This window comes from Carassius auratus, chromosome 9 (assembly GCF_003368295.1).
Source record: "Carassius auratus strain Wakin chromosome 9, ASM336829v1, whole genome shotgun sequence".
Classification (NCBI taxonomy): domain Eukaryota; kingdom Metazoa; phylum Chordata; class Actinopteri; order Cypriniformes; family Cyprinidae; genus Carassius; species Carassius auratus.
The window spans coordinates 32052336-32072052 of NC_039251.1; the positions used below are offsets into that span (position 1 = coordinate 32052336).

The following is a 19717-nucleotide window of genomic DNA, read 5'->3' on the forward strand; positions in this document are numbered from 1 at the left end:
GGCACAGGTGTCCGAGCTCACCCAGCAGATCCATCAGCTCACGTCTCCCACTGCGCCCATCGCCCCGCCTGCGCCGACCGTTCCCCCGGGGATTCCCCAGGACCACTTCCGGCCTGAGCCGCGACTTCCGGCACCGGAGAATTACGCTGGTGAGCCAACTTATTGCAGAACATTTCTTAACAAGTGCTCTATGCATTTTGCTCTGCAGCCCCGCACTTTCGCCTCAGAAGAATCCAAGGTAGCGTTCACGCTCACACTATTATCAGGCAAGGCTGCCTTATGGGGAACGGCGGTGTGGGAGAATCAACATCCGTGCTCTGCCTCGTTCCACCTCCTATCTGAAGAGATGAAGAGAGTTTTCGACCGGGCCGCGACCGGCAGGGAGGCCGCCCATCGCCTCTCGGAACTCCAACAAGGACACTCATCTGTCACTGAATACTCCATCGAGTTCCGGACCCTGGCGGCCGCGTGCCAGTGGAACGAGGCGGCGCAGTGGGATAGATTCCTGCATGGGTTATCCGACCGTGTTCAGCAGGAGATCTACCTCCTCGAGCTGCCTCCTACCCTCAACGAACTCATTGACCTGGCGTTGCGGGTGGAGGCCAGGTTTAATCGCCTGGGCCGTCAACACAGTCCCTCCAGACAACCCTTCTCTTCCGGTAGGGGGCGCTTGAGTCGAGAGAACATGGTCGGTTCAGTCGACGATCACGACCCCATGCAGGTGGGTCGAGCTCGGCTATCCCGGAGGGAGAGGGAACGGCGGAGGTCCCAAGGACTATGCTTGTACTGTGGAGGCGCTAATCATAACAACTACTCTTGCCCGGTAAAAGAGTCAGCCCGATAGTAAACCTGAGGCTACTATCGGGTGGGATCTCCGCCGAGAAGTCCTCACCCACATCCTCGACCCTCCTTCCGGTGAAACTGCGGTGGAGGAATCAACATCATGAATGCCAAGCTCTTCTGGACTCTGGAGCCGAAGGTAATTTCATTGATTCTTCACTTGCACATCACCTGAACATTCCTGTCCTTCCTGTGTCTCTCCTCATCCATGTCACCGCACTCAACGGCCAGGAACTGCCTCCTGTCACCCATCATACTGAACCCATCACACTCATCACATCCGGCAATCATCAAGAAACTATATCCTTTTTTCTCATGGACTCCCCTGTTGCTCCCATTGTTTTAGGTCACCCCTGGTTGTCCAAACATAATCCACGAGTGGAATGGGGTTCGAACACTATCACCTTGTGGAGTGAAAGTTGCCATGAGTCTTGTTTGGTTTCTGCCTGTCCTGTTGTTCCTGTGTCTGTCTTTCAGAAGGAGATCATGGCGTTGCCAAACGTGCCCGTAGAGTATCTGGACCTGAAGGAAGTGTTCAGTAAGTCCCGGGCTGCTTCTCTTCCTCCGCATCGTCCCTACGACTGTGCCATAGACTTAGTGTCAGGTAAATCTCCGCCTAAAGGCAAGTTATACTCTCTTTCTATTCCTGAGAGGGAGGCCATGGAGAAATACATTCCTGATTCCCTAGACTCTGGATTCATCCGTCCTTCCTCATCTCCAGCGGGGGCGGGGTTCTTTTTTGTGGGTAAGAAGGATGGTTCTCTGCGACCTTGTATTGATTACCGGGAGCTGAACAACATTACTATTAAGAATACTTATCCATTACCACTCATGTCTTCAGCTTTCGAGAGGTTGCAGGGAGCATCGGTATTCACAAAATTGGATTTACGTAACGTTTATCATTTGGTCCGCATCAGGAAGGGGGATGAATGGAAAACTGCCTTTAATACCCCTAGAGGGCATTTTGAATATTTGGTTATGCCGTTCGGGCTTTCCAACTCGCCCGGGGTTTTCCAAGCACTCGTAAATGACGTGTTGAGAGATATGGTAGATCAGTTTATATATGTTTACCTGGATGACATACTGATTTTTTCTTCATCTCTCCAGGAACATGTCCAACATGTCAGACGAGTGCTCCAGAGGTTACTAGAGAATGGGCTTTTTGTCAAGGCGGAGAAGTGCGTATTCCATGCACAGTCGGTCCCCTTCCTAGGGTTTATCGTGTCGTCTGAGGGAATACGAATGGACCCTGACAAGGTAAAGGCTGTGATAGATTGGCCATCTCCAGATTCCCGTAAGGCCCTACAGCGGTTTCTGGGGTTCGCCAATTTCTATCGGCGTTTTATTCGTAATTACAGCCAACTAGCCTCACCTCTGACAGCCTTGACTTCCCCCAGTACTCCGTTCAGGTGCTCTGACGCAGCTGAAACTGCGTTTTCCAACCTAAAGAGCCGCTTTGTCTCGGCTCCCATCCTTGTCGCCCCTGATCCCACACGGCAGTTCGTGGTGGAGGTCGACGCATCAGAGGTGGGGGTAGGAGCAGTGTTGTCCCAACGTGCTGCTTCAGACGATAAGGTCCACCCTTGCGCGTTTTTCTCTCATCGATTATCTCCTGCCTAACGTAATTATGACATTGGCAATAGAGAGTTGTTGGCGGTCAAATTAGCGTTGGAGGAGTGGCGCCACTGGTTAGAGGGTTCAGGGGTTCCCTTTATTGTTTGGACCGATCATAAGAATTTAGAATACATTAGAACTGCTAAAAGACTCAATTCCAGGCAGGCTCGGTGGGCACTTTTTTTCGGTCGTTTTGATTTTACCCTATCGTACCGCCCGGGTTCCAAGAATGTTAAACCCGATTCTTTGTCACGTCTTTTTGATCCCTCCGCCCGTCCCGTTACTCCTGAGTGTATTTTGCCTGAGAGATTAGTTGTCTCAGCACTCGTATGGGAGGTCGAGTCGAAGGTCAAGACGGCCTTAGAAGGGGTAACGCCTCCGTCCGGTTGCCCACCGAACCGCTTATTTGTGCCGGAGGAGTTAAGGTCCGAAGTTGTCCGGTGGGGTCATTGTTCCAACATGGCTTGTCATCCAGGGATAAGTAGAACTAATGGGTTGGTTAGACAACGATTCTGGTGGCCACGTATGGCTCGCGACGTCCGCGATTTTGTTTTGGCTTGCTCAGTGTGTGCCAGTGGTAAGTCATCTAACCGACCTCCTGATGGGCTCCTTCAACCGCTGTCTGTCCCTTCTAGACCCTGGTCACATATCGCTCTAGATTTTGTTACCGCCCTCCCGCCCTCTAATGGCATGACAGTCGTTTTGACTGTAGTGGACCGGTTCTCGAAGGCGGCACATTTCATTCCCTTGCCCAAATTACCTACAGCCAAGGGGACAGCGGTTACTGTGTTAGATCACGTCTTTCGGCTTCATGGCCTCCCGGTAGACGTGGTCTCAGACAGGGGATCCCAGTTTATATCCAAATTTTGGAGAGAATTTTGCAAGTTATTAGGAGCGTCAGTTAGCTTGTCGTCGGGTTATCATCCCCAAAGCAACGGACAGTCTGAGCGAGCCAACCAAGATTTAGAGAGGACGTTGAGATGTTTGGTCTCCAAGAATCCTTCTTCCTGGAGTCAACAACTCTCTATGGTGGAGTACGCCTACAATTCGTTGCCAGTGTCTGCTACGGGCCTCTCTCCGTTCCAGTGTAGTGTAGGGTACCAGCCACCAGCATTTCCCAGTCTGGAATCTGAAGTCACGGTCCCCTCCGCTCACGCGTTTGTCCAGAGGTGCCACCGCACCTGGACCAGAGCCCGTGAGACTCTGCTCCGGGTGAGGGAGCGCACTAAGGCCAAGGCCGATCGCCAGCGGTCAAAGCCTCCCGTCTACGTCGTGGGTCAAAAAGTGTGGCTTTCTACCAGTAACATTCCATTGCGATCCGTTTCTAACAAATTAGCTCCCAAATTTACCGGCCCGTTCACTATCACCAAGATCATTAGTCCGGTGACAGTCCGCCTCAAACTACCTCCTGCGTACAAGAGGATACACCCCGCCTTTCATGTGTCCAAAATTAAACCCGTGTTTTATGCACGTATTAATCCGCCTACTCCGGTTCCCCCGCCGCCGCGTCTCGTAGAAGGGGAACCAGTATATTCGGTTAATCGTATTCTGGACTCGAGACGGAGGGGACGAGGATTCCAGTATCTGGTGGACTGGGAAGGTTACGGTCCGGAGGAGAGGAGTTGGGTACCTGCTAGGGACATATTGGATCACTCCCTTATTGATGAATTCAATCAGCAGGTAGGCCCTTCTGGGAACTCCAGGAGGAGTTCTTAGAGGGGGGGGTACTGTCACGGTTGGTAAACCATGATTTCGGGTTGTTTACACTTTGTGGTGAATTCTGTGTGTTCTGCGTTTGCACTGATTAGTTGTGGGCGTCTCCGTTAATTGTATCAGCAACAGCTGCCACTCATTACTCATCTCCTATATATATGGCTTGTCTCACGTCTTGTGTTTGTGAGATCGTTGTTTCATGTCATTGTGTTACCCCCGTCTGGTTAAAGTGTTAGTTTGCGTTTGGATGTCTGTGTTTTTTCCTAGAACCTCATCCACTCTCCGCACGATCACTCAGCCACGGACACTTACCTTCGGCTCTATTCCCCGCAGTTCCTGTGCCACTCTCTCCTGCTGCCTCACGCCACCAAGACCCGGACTTCCCACCTACACTCCACCTCAGGCCGGATTTTTCACCAACCACCGTCTCCCTGGAGTGTTATCGTCCCATCGTCTTTGTGTATCATCGTTCTACTTGTCTTCATTTCATTAAATCCTGTTAACTCGCATTTGTTTCCGGACTGTCTTTCACCAGCCGTCACACAGCCTCTCTCTGCTCTGCTATACGGGTGCGCGCGCTCTTCCGGCAGACGTGCCCTCAGGACCCATATAAGGAGATTCCGCTCCATCTAACGTCACACAGAGCCATACTTGAAAAAAAACTTTCCGAAACTTGTGACAAACCGGAAGTAGTATTTTTGGAACAGAAATACTCCTTCAAACGTACAACTTAATTTTTGAAACTTTGTCCATGTTTAGCATGGGAATCCAACTCTTTAACAGTGTAAAAAACTCAGTATGCATGAAATAGCATTTCACCCCCCCTTTAAAATCACTCTTTTTTTCCTTCTTGTACAACCAACCAATCACAGTCTTCAAAAGAGTGTGTCATACATCGCTACAGGTTCAACCCCGCCTCCTCACTAAGATAAAAGTTTTTGTCTTTTCCTTACTCAGAGTTGCTCTCAGATCGGTCCTGAATCGCTTTCAAGCTAAGACTCCCATGTAAAAGTTTTTAAGCTAAATTAAGATTTTTCTGAGAGGATTCTTAGAATCTTTATGAATACAACCATGATGATTATTCGACTTTTAGCAGGACAATGATACAGCCAAATCCACCAAAGACTGGTTTAGGTTTCCTGGCTTGAATGTTCTTGAAATTTCTAGATTTAAAGTCCACTGAGAATCTATGGTGAGATTTGAAGAAAACGGTGGTAGCAGAGAAACCAAAGAATGTGAATATATGAATAAATTCATTAATTTATTCTGAACATTGTTTATCTTTAATCATTTTAGTAGTTTTTTCTAGTTTGCAACACAAGAGGGCATCCTAAAAAATAACACATAAGAGAAAGTGATTCTTCAATGCATCATTCATATACATCTCATGTGTAATAACATTTGAATAATATTAGGCTTAATATGGAAAATGGTAGTTTAAAGGCTGAGGTAAGCACAGTGTAGATTAACATGTTTTCTTATCAGCATTTCCTTTCCTTGCTGTATTTATATTCACATTTACATTGTGGTCAAACAGAGGGGCTTTGGCCGCACAAAAGTATGTTCTTCCTCTGAAGCTCAACCCACAGCAGTTTCCGTTTCTCGTGATGCATAGGCAGGCAGAGACGTGATGATTTCACAATGTTCTGTTAAATACTGTAAAGATATGATAATTTCCTACATTCCTATATCAAAGTGTAACCATATAATTTAGAACAGTGTTGAATACTTGGACAACACAGTATAAAATCCTAGATTTGAAAGAATCAAATTCTTTACTGTGTGAGCTGACATGACAGAGAAGAGTTTTGACATTCAGTGTGCAGTGGAGAGCTGTTTAGTCCTCTGCGGTCTCTGCTTGAAATGCTTGAGGCAGCGTGTTTTCCTGCCATTTGAAAGAGTCTTATAAGCAAGAATTGCAAGTATTTAAAAAAGATTTTACCATTTGAAATAACCACAGACAAGCAGACGCTGTCCCCTACTCTTTTATTTTTAGTGAATGAAATATCAGCCTTGTCTAGTGTCCAATGTTAGATCAATCAATATTTTTTGGCACAAGTAGACAGATATACACTGGTCAACATTTGAAGTGGATCAAAACCTTTCATCAAAATTGTCCTAAAACCTATAACCAAAATGTGTTCTTGTTTTAGAACAACTTAGATTAACTTTTTTGATCCACTTCAAAGGTCGACTTTTTCAAGCTTGTTTCACTACTGCTTTTTTTCACTTCCTGTACCTGTGAACTTCTCTACTGTGGAGCTCTTAGATTGATCTTTGACATATTTCACTTTGATTTTAAGTGTTTAGCCTCTGCTGGCATTCTAATATTTTATATTTAATAAGAAAAGAAAAGGTAAGTGCTACTATTAGTTGGTTAAGTGCTGACGAAAAAGATGTCTTTAGATGTTTTTTTTTTTTTTTTTAAATGAGTAAAGACTTGAGATCGGGAGGTCATTCCACAACCTGGGCACTTCATAATAACTTCTTAATGAACTCTTGTATAAGATGAGTATCACATTTTGCACTAATGTGATATTGCACTTAGCCTGCAGCTTGTGATATGATGTATATATGAGACACAATCTCAAACGGGCATTTTGCCCCATATCTTCAATTGTAGGGATATTCTCTAGGCCCCATCACGCAGTAAATTGTTGTCCTGCCTCATATTAGTCATCAATCGACTGTATGAAATGGCAGATGATGCAAGGAGTAGATTTGGGGCAGGGTAAGTGCATTAATCATTTAAAAGTGTCATTTTTCTCCATAATTAATTAATCTAATTAAGATGTTAAATTACCAGCCCTAATTATAAAATTTTGAATATGGATATTTATCTTACAAATTCATAAGTTTTGGATGAACTTTGCATTGAGGCCATTCTGATGATGATGATGATGATGGCAGCACGTAATGCAGGTAACCACTGCTAACAAGAACACAATTGGAAGCGCTTTTTCCCTCCTTAAAATCAGTCAATTATTGTTTGTAAACATTGTTTCTTGAAACGTTGTGCCAATGTGTTATTGACAATATTGTATAATTATTATTACCAGAACAACATCCTCAAAATGTTGGAGGAAAAATGTTCTTTCTTAGTTAAACATTAACTAATTAAAAGAACATTTAATGAAAATATATCATCACCTCAAGCCTCAATGATGTGGCTGAGAGAATGCTCTTCATTTGTTATCTTGAAACATTGTGCCAATGTGTTTTTGATAACATTTTATATTATGTTACCTCAACAACATCCTCAAAAAAATCCTCAAAATGTTGCAGGAAGAATGTTCTAGCTTTGTTTTCACTTAACATTATAGGAACTTTTTTTTTTTTTTTTAATTATAAACATTCTTAGAACATTTTTTAAACATTACATTCAAATGTTTTCTTTCAAACATTTAAAAATCTTTTACGGAATGTTAGCCAAAGTTCTAAGAATGTTCCCTGTGGGGAAACCCTTAAATACAATAATTTTATAAGAATTCTAAATCAAAGGTGGGTAATCCACAACATTGCATGGAAATAGTAAAAACCCCAAAACCACTCATAACAGTCTAGACAAACATTTTTTCACAAAAACTAAGTGAGAAAACTGTGTGGTCCAACATGAAAAATCAGGAAGTAATGTGACAGGAACTAGACTAACAGTTTTATATCCTGGAGAGGGCACCCTCTAGTGATCTACAAGGGAAATTTGGGTTGAGATGATACATCTATTACATCTGTAATAGCCTGAATTGTCATTTGCAGTCTTGGAGGCCTTGAAAACCACTCATAATAGTCATAACCACTTTTAATAGTCTAGTCATAATAGTCTCAGAATAGACTGAGGAAAGTCTTGGCCTAGTTGTTGCAGAGCATGAATTCTGAGTATGGGTCACCATACTTGGTTGTACATCACATCGCTTTTTTTAAACAGAAATTAGGTTGGACACTTCCTGGTCTCTGAAGTAGCGCTCATGTGGTGACATATGATGAATGTAACATAGACATTAATGTCTTTTTTTTTTTTTTTTTTATAAACTGACTCTTGAACATGAAAGGCCATTAAATGTGTTTAAGAGAAAATGAAGGTTTCAGAATAAAATCGTTGTAAGAATTTTACCTTTTTCTTTCTTTCTTTCTTTCTTTCTTTCTTTCTTTCTTTCTTTCTTTCTTTCTTTCTTTCTTTCTTTCTTTCTTTTTTGAGTGAACAATGCCTTTAAGAGAGTGATTAGATACATTTTCTCTGGCTTTAGGGCTTATATAAAATGTAATCAAATTGTGATATGTTTTTTTAATTAATGGTGTACCTGTAAAGAATATAGTAGGAATCAAAAGATGCAAAAATACTAAGTAAATAAATAAACAGGTCAGTTAAATTTTCAATCTGGGTTTGTATTATGGTTAATTAGAGACTTGTTAAGATATATAACTTTTTTTTTTTTTTACTTTTATTTCCTCTTTTTTTTCAGAACAGATTTTGCAAATTTCTGTTAAAATGTAATCACTTTTTAGAAAAACTCGCGGTGTATAATCAAATAATGGTGAGTTAAAAACAACAACTGCTGGTATGTTGTATTGTTCTGTTCACAAACACAGTAATGAGAATTTGAGGACATTGACGCGTGTGAAGATCAGTGTGGTGCTAGACGACAGGAAACCATATTTATCACACTTGTTTCCTCTTTATGTGATGTCACAGTCACTTGTTTCAGAGAACTTATATCAGGTTTAAGGCACTCTCAGTGAAACCTGTAATAACTTAGAGATAAGAAAGCAAACGGATCGATCAGTTTAAGGATGGTAGACTTCTGGTGCCAAAAGTGGAAGCTGCCACTATTGTTGTGTCTCACAGGACTGCTGCAGTGGGGTAAGACTGAACTGAATCACAAATATGAACCTTGACTTATTTTCTCTGAGGATATAGAAGTTTTGGGACATTATTTAATTTTCTCACCCTCATGTTAAATCAAATCCTATGTGAGATGCAAAATGCTAGTAAACATTGAAGCTGGAATTCCCATACAATGAATGTGGATGGTGATTACTTTCACTACCATAAAGATTTAAAAATGAAATAAACGTTACATGCAAGTGGTTTATATGACTCAGGAAATATAGCTTTTGAAGCTTTTTGACATTTAAGGGTTATTATTAACTAAAAATTTACTTAGCTGAAGATCTTACATCTTGTATGCACTGCTTTTCGTTTTACTTTTGTAAATTAAAAAAAGGTTAAAGAGAATGAACAAATCAGAGATTCTTGATTTTATTGCATTTTACAAAATGTCCCAGCTTGTCTGGAACTGGGGTTGTGTTTCTGTGTAAAATATCTCTGAGATTAACCTGTCTAATGCTTCTCTCCACACAGATCTGTGCAGTGGTCAGATTCAGGTCCAGATCCAGAAAGGTCCTCTGTATAGAGTGAAAGGATACCCCATCTCCATATTCTGTAACACAACAGGGTTTACAGGCCCATCTGAGAGGGATTTTGAGTTCATTCTCAAGAAACAAAATATGGAGTTAAATATGATCAGTACCAGTGACCCAAACTTTGCCTACGGATTGTTCTCCGGTAGAATAAGAAAAAAAGAGATTTATGTTGAAAGGCTGTCAGGATCTTCAGTTGTCTTGTGGATCAAAGATTTGCAGGAGAGTGATGCAGGCGATCTGCTCTGTGCGACCCTACACACAGGTGGTGGATATTTAGGAGATTATGATGATGAAGCAAAGCTTAATGGTAAGATATCTATTTATTTTCAGGGTTTGGGTGATTAATGAGATGATCTTAGAGAAATCTATTCTTTAAAATCCATTCAGTTTCCGATTTATCCCAAAAGAAGGCGTTTGGCTGTAAGTTATATTCATATTAAACACTACTGCATCATCCATCAGTCACTGATGTAGTATCAGCTGATATCAGTTCTCTAGATGCTGGTACTGGCTTGAAAAATGGATATTGGTCAATCACTTTTTGTCACTTTGTTAATACAATGGCAAAAAATAAATAAAAAGTCTGTTTTCTCCACAGTGATAGCAGACACCCTGGAGGCATCGTACTCGGGCTCTCCCTCACAGAGCTTGTCTGAAGGGGATCCTCTTCAGCTTGAGTGCCAGGTCTCCAGCCAGACTTTTCAACACACTCATCTGTCGGTCACCTGGTTCCTTCATGGTGAAGAGGATGAAAACCCCCGGCCAATCATTACTCTGGACAAAGATCTGACTGTAAAGCCAGGAGCTGGATTTGAGGATCGCTATCGTGCTGGTCTTATCAGCATGGATAAGGTGGAGGACACAACCTACAGACTGAAGATGCCTCAAGTGGCGCAGTCTGACCAGGGGAAGTTCTTCTGCAAAGCCATTGAGTGGATCCAAGACCCAGACCGTTCCTGGACACAGATTGCCCACAAAACCACCACGCCATGCGATGTAGAGATTAAACGAATCGGTGAGATTTATATTCTGTCAATTAAACCAAAGGGTCTTTGATTTTTACTTACACTTAGAAATCTAAGACAAAGTTTATTGTACGAAAGTAACAATTATATGCTTACAATCAAATGTTGATGTGTATTCCCATTTATCTATCCATTTGTCTAAATAGCTCTTGAATTGTAATAGTTTCATGCTCTTTTCAGTCAAAAATTTACAGCAGAGAGAGAGAAAAAAAATCACTGAACCTGTGTTAACGTATTTTGTGTCAGATTTGCTGTTACCTGAAGCAGTTTGTAAATGTTTTTGAGGATAAACGCAGGTCACACAGCCCACCCATGATGGCATTTTTAGCTTCTACCAAATGACAGATACATTTGTTGCATAATAATGTTCTGCAGATGTCATTGTGACTACTTTGTAACTACTTAGTCAGAACCTGTTGTAATGTCTGAGTGAGTATGAATGCAGTCATACACAGGAAGTTGTGTAAGAGAACATGTTTAATCTCATGCTGTTTCCTGTGTCTCAGAAGTGGCCCCTGAAGCTGGTTCCTTCAGTGTTAATCTGAAGGCTTCAAAGGGGCCACTACAGGAGGGAGACGCACTGGACATCCGCTGCAGTGTGAATGCACAGAACCTTCCTGGTCATTTCTTCTCGGTGACTTGGCTGAAGGACCAGCAGAGAGTGGCCCAGATCGGATCCTCTGGGGTGCTCACCGTTTTCGACAGTTACAAAGACAGAGAGAATGCAGCAGAGATGAGAGCAGTGAAAACCAGTCACATGGACTACCTGCTGACCGTCCGTTCGGCTCGGACTGAGGACCACGGCCAATACCAGTGTGAAGTGTGGCAGGAAAACATGAATGAAGATGGCACCTTCAAAAAAATACAAAAACAAATGTCCAGTCCAGAGACTGTGAGCATCACGGCTAAAGGTAATAAACGATACAGTTCTTCTTTCTCTGCTGTCATTGTGATTTACAATGTTAAGTATGGAGAAGATTACCTAATTATGAGTGACTATGACAGTGAGGCTTGCCTTGAAATAATTGCCATTGGTTTGCTTTCTTTGCTGTAAATAATCTAATCACAGATTTCACAATAAAAATGCTTGCATTAAAAAACAGACAATGGTAAGTTTTTTTTTTTGTCTGTCTGGTCAGAGAGTAATCTGGCGGTGGTCATGCTGATGAAGGATGCGGTGACTGAGGGAGATGCACTACACGTCTCCTGCTCAGTGTCAGGATTCAAGGGTCCTTTATCAGTGTCATGGCAACACAAGAAAGACCCGGGGGCTTCCTTCAGTGATGTCGTTAGTCTGACCCATGAGGGAGTGATGAAAGATGTTGGGGCAAGGTATCAGAGCAGAAATGTCCAAACATTTCATTCTCCAGCTGGAAACTTTACTCTACAGCTTGGTGCATCTGCAATATCAGACAGTGGAGAATATAAGTGCATTGTGTCTGAATGGACAGTACAGAGCAATGGAGAGATGAAAGCCATCACCCAATCTCAGCAAAAAGCCATTACAGTTAAATCTATTGGTAAGATTACTATATAATAACATTATTCTCAGTAATAGAGAAAACTGTCAAGAAATTCTGTCATAAATTCTTTGTCATTACTCTGCTCAAATTTGTTCTGTTACTGATATTAGAATTGTAATAATCACTGCAGACGTTTCTTTTCAGAATCTCTAATGGTGGTGAGCTTGACAAGTCGTACATCAAATGTACCTATAGATTCTCCAGTACAACTGCTATGTCGAGTCAGAGGGCCTAGAGTGTCTTTGGCTCTACGCTGGATGTTTCAGCCACACAATTCAACTGTTCAAACAAATATTTTATCCATCAGTCACACTGGAGAAATGGAATGGAGAGCAGATCAGAGAAACTATCAGCTGAACATTCAAGCACAGCCGGAAGACACTCGTTTCACTCTCATGGTGCCGAGAGCCAGCAAACAACAAAAAGGACAGTACCAGTGTCAAGTTGATGCCTATCAAAAGGATGTACAGAAAGCTTTTAAGAACTCCAACCTGTTAGCTGTGATTGTAAACAAACCTGGTAAATACAGCTACTTATTCAAAAAATAATGTATTTATTTCAAGGTTCATTGTTCATCAAACATTTGGATCTTTTATATCTTAAGGCATATTCCTATGCTGAAATGCATGCAATTAGTTTTGAAGAAAAGTATAAATTGTTTTATATATGAATTTCTTTACAGTTTTATGTACAGTATGTTTGGACTGCATAGTGAAACAGTTAACAAGAGTACATCATACTTCCTGCTTAAAATAATACTCTTTAAAAGAATCCCAGGATGCACCTGGTTGAGTAAATTTCCTGAGTGAACAGAGCTGTAATCTAAATAATATCAAATCTAAGAGGGTTTGAACCCACATTATATTAGATGTCTTTAACAAATATTGTATGTACATACATAGAAAATGTCTGTTAAATAAGCCACAGTAAGTTGTTATTGTAGTTACAGTTAAAGGACAGTTGTACAATTACACATGTAATCTTGACCATACCACAATCCTATAATTTCTATACTTTTTCCTTATTCTCATTAATTTGCAACTACATGTCTACTAACCCTCAGAGTAGACTGTAAGATCAGGTTTAGGGTTAGTAAAATAAGTTGACATATACTAGCAAAGATTCTTATAGTCAGTACATTGTGGGCCCATCAAAGTAAAATGTTAAAAAATATTAAGCAGACAGTCTGAACCATTTAATTGTTTAACATTTTTAGTCATTAAAAATTTCCCAAACTTCCATTTGTATTATTTACAGAAGTAAATATTTTAAAAGTATTTACATATTAAAGTATTTAAAATATTTTTTCTATTATTACAATGTGTAGAAAATAGAGCTAAACAATAAGTAGGTACATCTAAATTTTTGACTGTTAATAACTGTGGACACCAGGTCTTTCAATAAGGAAACATAAAGGAGAACAGGAAACTAAGCCATGCGGCATAAACACAAATTAGCAGTAATAAGACAGACCGGTGCTAGCATACATACCTACTACAAAAGAGACTTGCATATTTGTAAATGTCCTTTCCAGCATTTTTCCTACTATGTTGTCTTTACACATTTAGAACCTTTATTATTTTATTTTATTTTATTTTATTTTTTTGTAAATAAAGCATTTAGATAATCGTAGATTCAGCTGTTTGATATCCATATCTCTCTTTCTTCCTTACTTTGTAATGTTTAATACAGACAGCAAGATGAGCCTGTTCTCACCCACTTCTCGTCTGGAAACCACTGTCGACACTGATGCTAAGCTTGAATGCTCAGTCATGAAGACAACCACAAATACGTCTCGTTTCACAGTAACATGGATGTTTGGGTCCCAGGTGCTCTTAACTATGGACTTAGATGCTGTAGTCAAGTTTGGCCCTGCAGCCGGCCTGGAGATGGACCAGAGGATCCGTTTGGAAATAAGACAGAAACAGAACTTCCAGATGACTATCCAGCAGGTCAGAACATCTGACAGTGGACAATATCACTGTGAGGTGGAAGAGTGGCTCCAGGATCCTCTTGGTGACTGGTATTCCCTCAAGAAAATGTCTGTTTCCACAGAGCTGGTTGTCAAAGAGAAAGGTAAAAACATATTTACCTTACTGAATGATTATTATTATTATTATTTTCCTTTTTCACTGAACTGTGTTTTACAAAAGGATAAGTTTAACTGATTATTAAGTTATAAATTATAAAATCTAAGAAATGTATTTATATTGTATTTATGTTGATTTCAAAAGTGTTAAATGTTTCTAATATAAAAAAAAAACTTCACTGCCATTTAAAAAAAACAAAAAACAATAATAGACAACTTTTTAATGAAAAGAAAGTTTTACACGGTGGTAATTTTGTATGCGTACATACAATGTAATTTGTATGGAAACATTTAAAAAATAAATAAAAATAAAATAAATAAATAAATAAAATAAAATAAATTTTGCCACCTAGTGCACCAAAAAATGAACTAGTTACGAACTGAATGAAAGTATGTTGGGACAAAAATTACTTTTAATGAAAACAAATTAAATGTGCTCAGTATAGATTTAAATAATTGCATGCATGATTTTTAAATTTATTTTTGAATAAATAAAAATTTATAATAAATTCAATAATGAATAAATTTAAAATAGAAAATAAAAACGTCATGATCCAATTACTGATACTGTACTTATTTATAATTTTTTTTTTTTGGTTTCAGCCAGTGATTTAAAAATGAATAAAGCTGATACTCAGTTGAAGGTTGAAGAGGGAAAGCAGGTAAAGTTGAAATGCTCAGTGGAGGGCATTGGGTCTGATCCCACTCTTCGTTACTCCCTTACCTGGATGTTTAACCAATACCAGTCCTCCAGTTCTGCACTTCTGACATATAGCCATGATGGTCGTCTGAAGTACAAAAGCTTTGACTCAGAGCTTGAGGGACGACTTCACTTCTCCACCCCAGAAGTGGGTGTCTTTCACTTGACTATCCATAGATCCATCCAGGAAGACAGGGGGCGCTACTACTGTGAAGTTCAACAGTACCAGCTGGACTGTAAAGGTCAATGGTCACATAAGGCAAGCGACACGTCAGGTTTTACCAATGTTACTGTTCAGCTTATAGGTGAGTACTCTAAATTTCAATTTAGAATTTTGAAATCATCCGAAAATTGAAAAGAATATTAATGCATAATTTAAAAAAAAAATACAATTAGAGAACAAATTGCAGGTTAACATGGAGGATGTTACTTATCTTCCTCTTCACAATACCAAATAGATTCTCTCTGAGGATCAGGTCAGGTGAGTTGACTGGCCAATCAATCGCAGTAATATATCATGGTCATAAAACCACTTGGAAGTGGTTTTGGCACTGTGGGCAGGTGCTAAAGTGTTTTTTGAGATACTGAACTTTTTATTTTCCTAAGCTGTAAGTCATAACCATCAGAATTAAAAAAAGAAAAAGAAAAAACTCTTTAAATATTTCAGTTTGTGTGCACTGCATCTAGAATATAAGAAAGTTTGCTTTATTAAATTAAATGACAAAAAATAAATACCTTTTTGATGATATGCTAATTTTTTTTTAGATGCGCCTGTACATTTTTTGAGGAATGCACTTTAGTTGTAATTGACTAATCACTCTGGAGATGCAGGAAATGACATAATGACACTAACACTAACTCTAATAGTATTTTTAAAATCACTTAAAGCACGTGTATCCACAAATCTTATATCTAAAAGCTAATTCTAACATTTAATTGTTCTTCTCAGGTGATTCTGAAAAACAGACAGACCCGTTGGGAACAGCACTGGGAGTCACCATTCCTCTGATTTGCTTTCTTGTATTGGTCATAATATTGTTGTTGATAAAGGATCACAAGAGGGATTCTGAACTGAAGAAGAAGAAAGAGTGTCTGTGGGCTGAAAATAACCCCCTTACTCCTCTACCTGAGAAGACTTGTGCTGCAGAGGATTATTCCTAGTATTAGTGCAGTAATATGCAATTACATACCCAAAATGTTGTTACTGAGGGATATCTATTTTCAAAGTTAACTTACCCCTACAATTAAGGATAATGTATTTGCATTGCTATAAATATCCATGTATTATAAGGCGAGATAAGAAGAATATTTGAACCAGTGTTTCTGTTGTCTTTACAGTTTGAGTATTTCTTGTGTTTAGATTCATACTCTTAACTATTCATTAATCTCTCCTGAAAACATATTTCATGTATCATAGGTTGCATTTTACCTCACTTAGTTTTGCTCTTGTTTTTAGAGAATGTCATGCAACCTCTCCATGCTAATTTCTGCTGAGTGAAAGAAAAAAAAAATGTGCCAGCAGTTTGTTTGTTTGCACAGTCTTTGAAGTCAACACAAAGACATATAAGAAACATGTTCTCCCATTTTTTTTTTTTTTTTTTTTGTATTACTACTATCAGAACAGAACTACAACTTTTGTTTTTTTGCAGTTGTAATTGCATATTATTATAGAGTTCACATTTGAATTGTGCTGTATACATAACATGGCTATAAAACAATTGAAGTTATAGTTATGATGATGCCATATGTTCAATTGAATGCAGTTCAGTTTATGACATTTACTTATTAACTCTTTTTAGGTATTCACGGGCAGTTCAATAGCAACAGCAATCACCGCACATGCTGTGTAGACATTTCCATGGTAGACGGGAAGTCAAGATGCTCTGAGCAGATCTGTTTAGCAATCACAATGCAGTGGTTGTGGGTTTTTTTTTTTGCTCAAGACTGTTGGGCTGATCTCACAATGAAGTCAAAGAGGAAAATGCTTTCTTTGCAAAAGCACGATGCATGACTGAAACCACTAAAAGACATTTGGTTTTTAAAGCCAGTTTACTGTCACTTTTTTTGCCATGGGAACCCTGGACAGAAGAAAGCCATGTCATGGTTTATGATAAATGTGTGTAGTTTTTAAATGTGTTTTGTGATGGATTTAATTATCTGTTTAACCCTCTTCAGTCAAAATATGGTACTGCATCTAAATAAAAGCTTGTCTGAGATATCAGCCCCACATTCGGACACACCTTATTTAGAATTGTAGATTTAGATTTGTAATCGTAAAATGTTTTTTAGAAAATATATTTCATATTTCATATAAAAAAAATAGTATTTTTGTCAAATAGTTTTTTTTTTCCACTTTTCCTAACCTTTTTCACTTAAGCAATAATCTGTCAAGAGTCTTCTAAAAAAAAGAGAGACCAAACATAAGTCTGTTTTTCAAAGCATTCGAGATTTGATACAGTTGGATTTGAAAATGTTCTATGCTCAAAAATTGACAATAGACAATGAGTGGATTATAACTACTGCATAAATGAATAACCATAAAATCAACTAGAAAATACAAAATATTAAATAAAAACATTGACAAGCAAATACATGTTACATTAATTTCACTGAATAATAATAATAATAATAATAATAATAATAATAATAATAATAATAATATCAATCATTTTGACTGTCACTCGAGGTGCACCAGAAGATTGTTACTTACATGTGCATTTACTTTAAGACTATTAATTTAAACATTTTTATTTTATATATATATATATATATATATATATATATATATATATATATATATATATATATATATATATATATATATATATATATATATATATAATAAAAATATATATTTTTCCACTATTATTGTCTATCACACACTACGACCCAAATAATGTTCCAGTATCTATATGCTTTTATATGGTGTAAAAGGAAACAACTTTTCATGTATTTCACACAGCACTATATCTGCAAATGTTGTTATAGCCACAAACACATTTTCTACTTCTGCTTATATCTTTTTGTTGAAATACTTATTCAGTTTGTTTAAAAAAAAGAGTCTCTTTGAGACTCAGAGAGACTATATAAGAACCTTATATTCACACACAAAAAAAGACATATTTAAGACGTTTTACTTCACTTTGTTTCTCAAAAGAATCTTGCATCATACTGAAGGTATGGATACACATCACTCTCTAGTGGTGAAAAGTGTCCTTACAGCATCCAGTGATTTCATACCATGTTATACAGCAGTGGCTCCCAATCCTGGTCCTGGAGAACCCCAACACTGCACATTTAAAGCTGCAGTCGGTAACTTTTGACCGTCTAGCGGTTAATAAACAGAACTGCTTGCATATTGCGGAAGAACATCGTTGCCGGAACTACTTCTCTCTGTTTATGTCTATGAAAAATCACAAAGGTACTGGGTTACTCCGCCGCAGTATCCTCGAAGCAATCTAAAATAGTCTGAATATAAACACTTATTATAGGTGCACCCTAGTGATTCAGGACAAGCTAAAAACACAGTTTGGAAAATGGATTCATGGTGTACTCGCTTATTATATACATTTTTCTACATTTTGAACACAAACAAAGTTACGGACCGCAGCTCTGATTGGTCGTTTCTTAACGGGAGCGATGTATTCCTGCAAATGGCAATAGGACCACTGGGAGGAGCCAGAGGAGCTTGATTTTTTCACAGATTATTCGTCTCATATTCTACTGTCAGGTCATAATGACAGGTTTAACAAATATATTTTTACAAAAGTTACCTACTGCAGCTTTAAGAGGTCTCCCTATTCAAACACACCTGATTCAACTCATCAGTTCATCAGCGAAGACTCCAAGACCTCAAATGTCTGGGTCAGAAAGACATTGATACTAGAAAGACACCAAAAGTGTGCAGTGTTGGAGGTTCTCCAGGATTGGGAACCACTGCTATACAGTCTGCATCACATGTGCACTGGAATCTGCTACTGCAGGATATGACTACACAAAGGCACGCTTGCTTTGAATTGTTTGCCAAAAATAATGAACTCAAAAGAGTGATTGAAATTTTTAATGTGTGTCCTTATAGTGTAACCAACATCATGATATTCCATTCTCTTTTATTAAAGAGGCAATTTTTTGCTTAAGGGCCCCAAAGAATGAATGTCCATCACCTTACCATTCACCCAGCGCCATCTAGTACTGCTATCAAGCAATAACATTATAAGAGCACACAAGATACACACTATTAGTTGCTCATAGTTCAGTTAAAGAATAAAACAAGGCATTTGGACAAATGTTAACTCATTTGTTAACATTGTATTGTATTAAACATAAAGCTGGATGAACATAGCAAAGTTTGAGTGAGGGCAAATAATCACCATCACCACCTACTTGTAAAACAACATTTTGTTTGTTTGTTTGTTTTTGTTGTTTTCCAGAACAAACTTGTGGAAAATAACAAAATAAATGCCATGCATTATATGCTCCTGCCCAAAGATTAGACAACATGTTTAAAATGATGCCACTGAAAATGAAACGGGTCATAGTTCAAAAGTTTGAGTTAGTTTTTTTGTATTCAACTGGCTAAAAAAAGTGTTTACATAAAACTGTGTGTAGAGTTGAAAATTCATTGTTTCTTCTATGTTTTCTCTGTCAAAAGAACCAGAAAACTGGTTGTAATTCTGTCACAGATAACACATTCTGCTAGGATATGATGACACCCAAGCAGATGCAGTCACAGATGCTGCGTTGTGTGGCTCTGTAACAGCATACACACAATAATAAACATCAAGTTCCACTG

The 19717-nt window shown here is 38.9% G+C and overlaps 1 protein-coding gene across 1 annotated transcript; it reads left to right on the forward strand.

Moving 5' to 3' along the window:
- Positions 1–8820: 8820 nt before the first annotated feature.
- Positions 8821–17141, forward strand: LOC113109050 (immunoglobulin superfamily member 2-like). The gene is made up of 9 exons (XM_026272572.1): positions 8821–9025; positions 9527–9895; positions 10187–10603; positions 11120–11524; positions 11753–12133; positions 12281–12655; positions 13829–14212; positions 14829–15230; positions 15875–17141. The coding sequence occupies exons 1-9, from the start codon at positions 8956–8958 to the stop codon at positions 16084–16086; spliced, it is 3015 nt and encodes a 1004-aa protein (XP_026128357.1). The 5' UTR covers positions 8821–8955; the 3' UTR covers positions 16087–17141.
- Positions 17142–19717: the final 2576 nt, after the last annotated feature.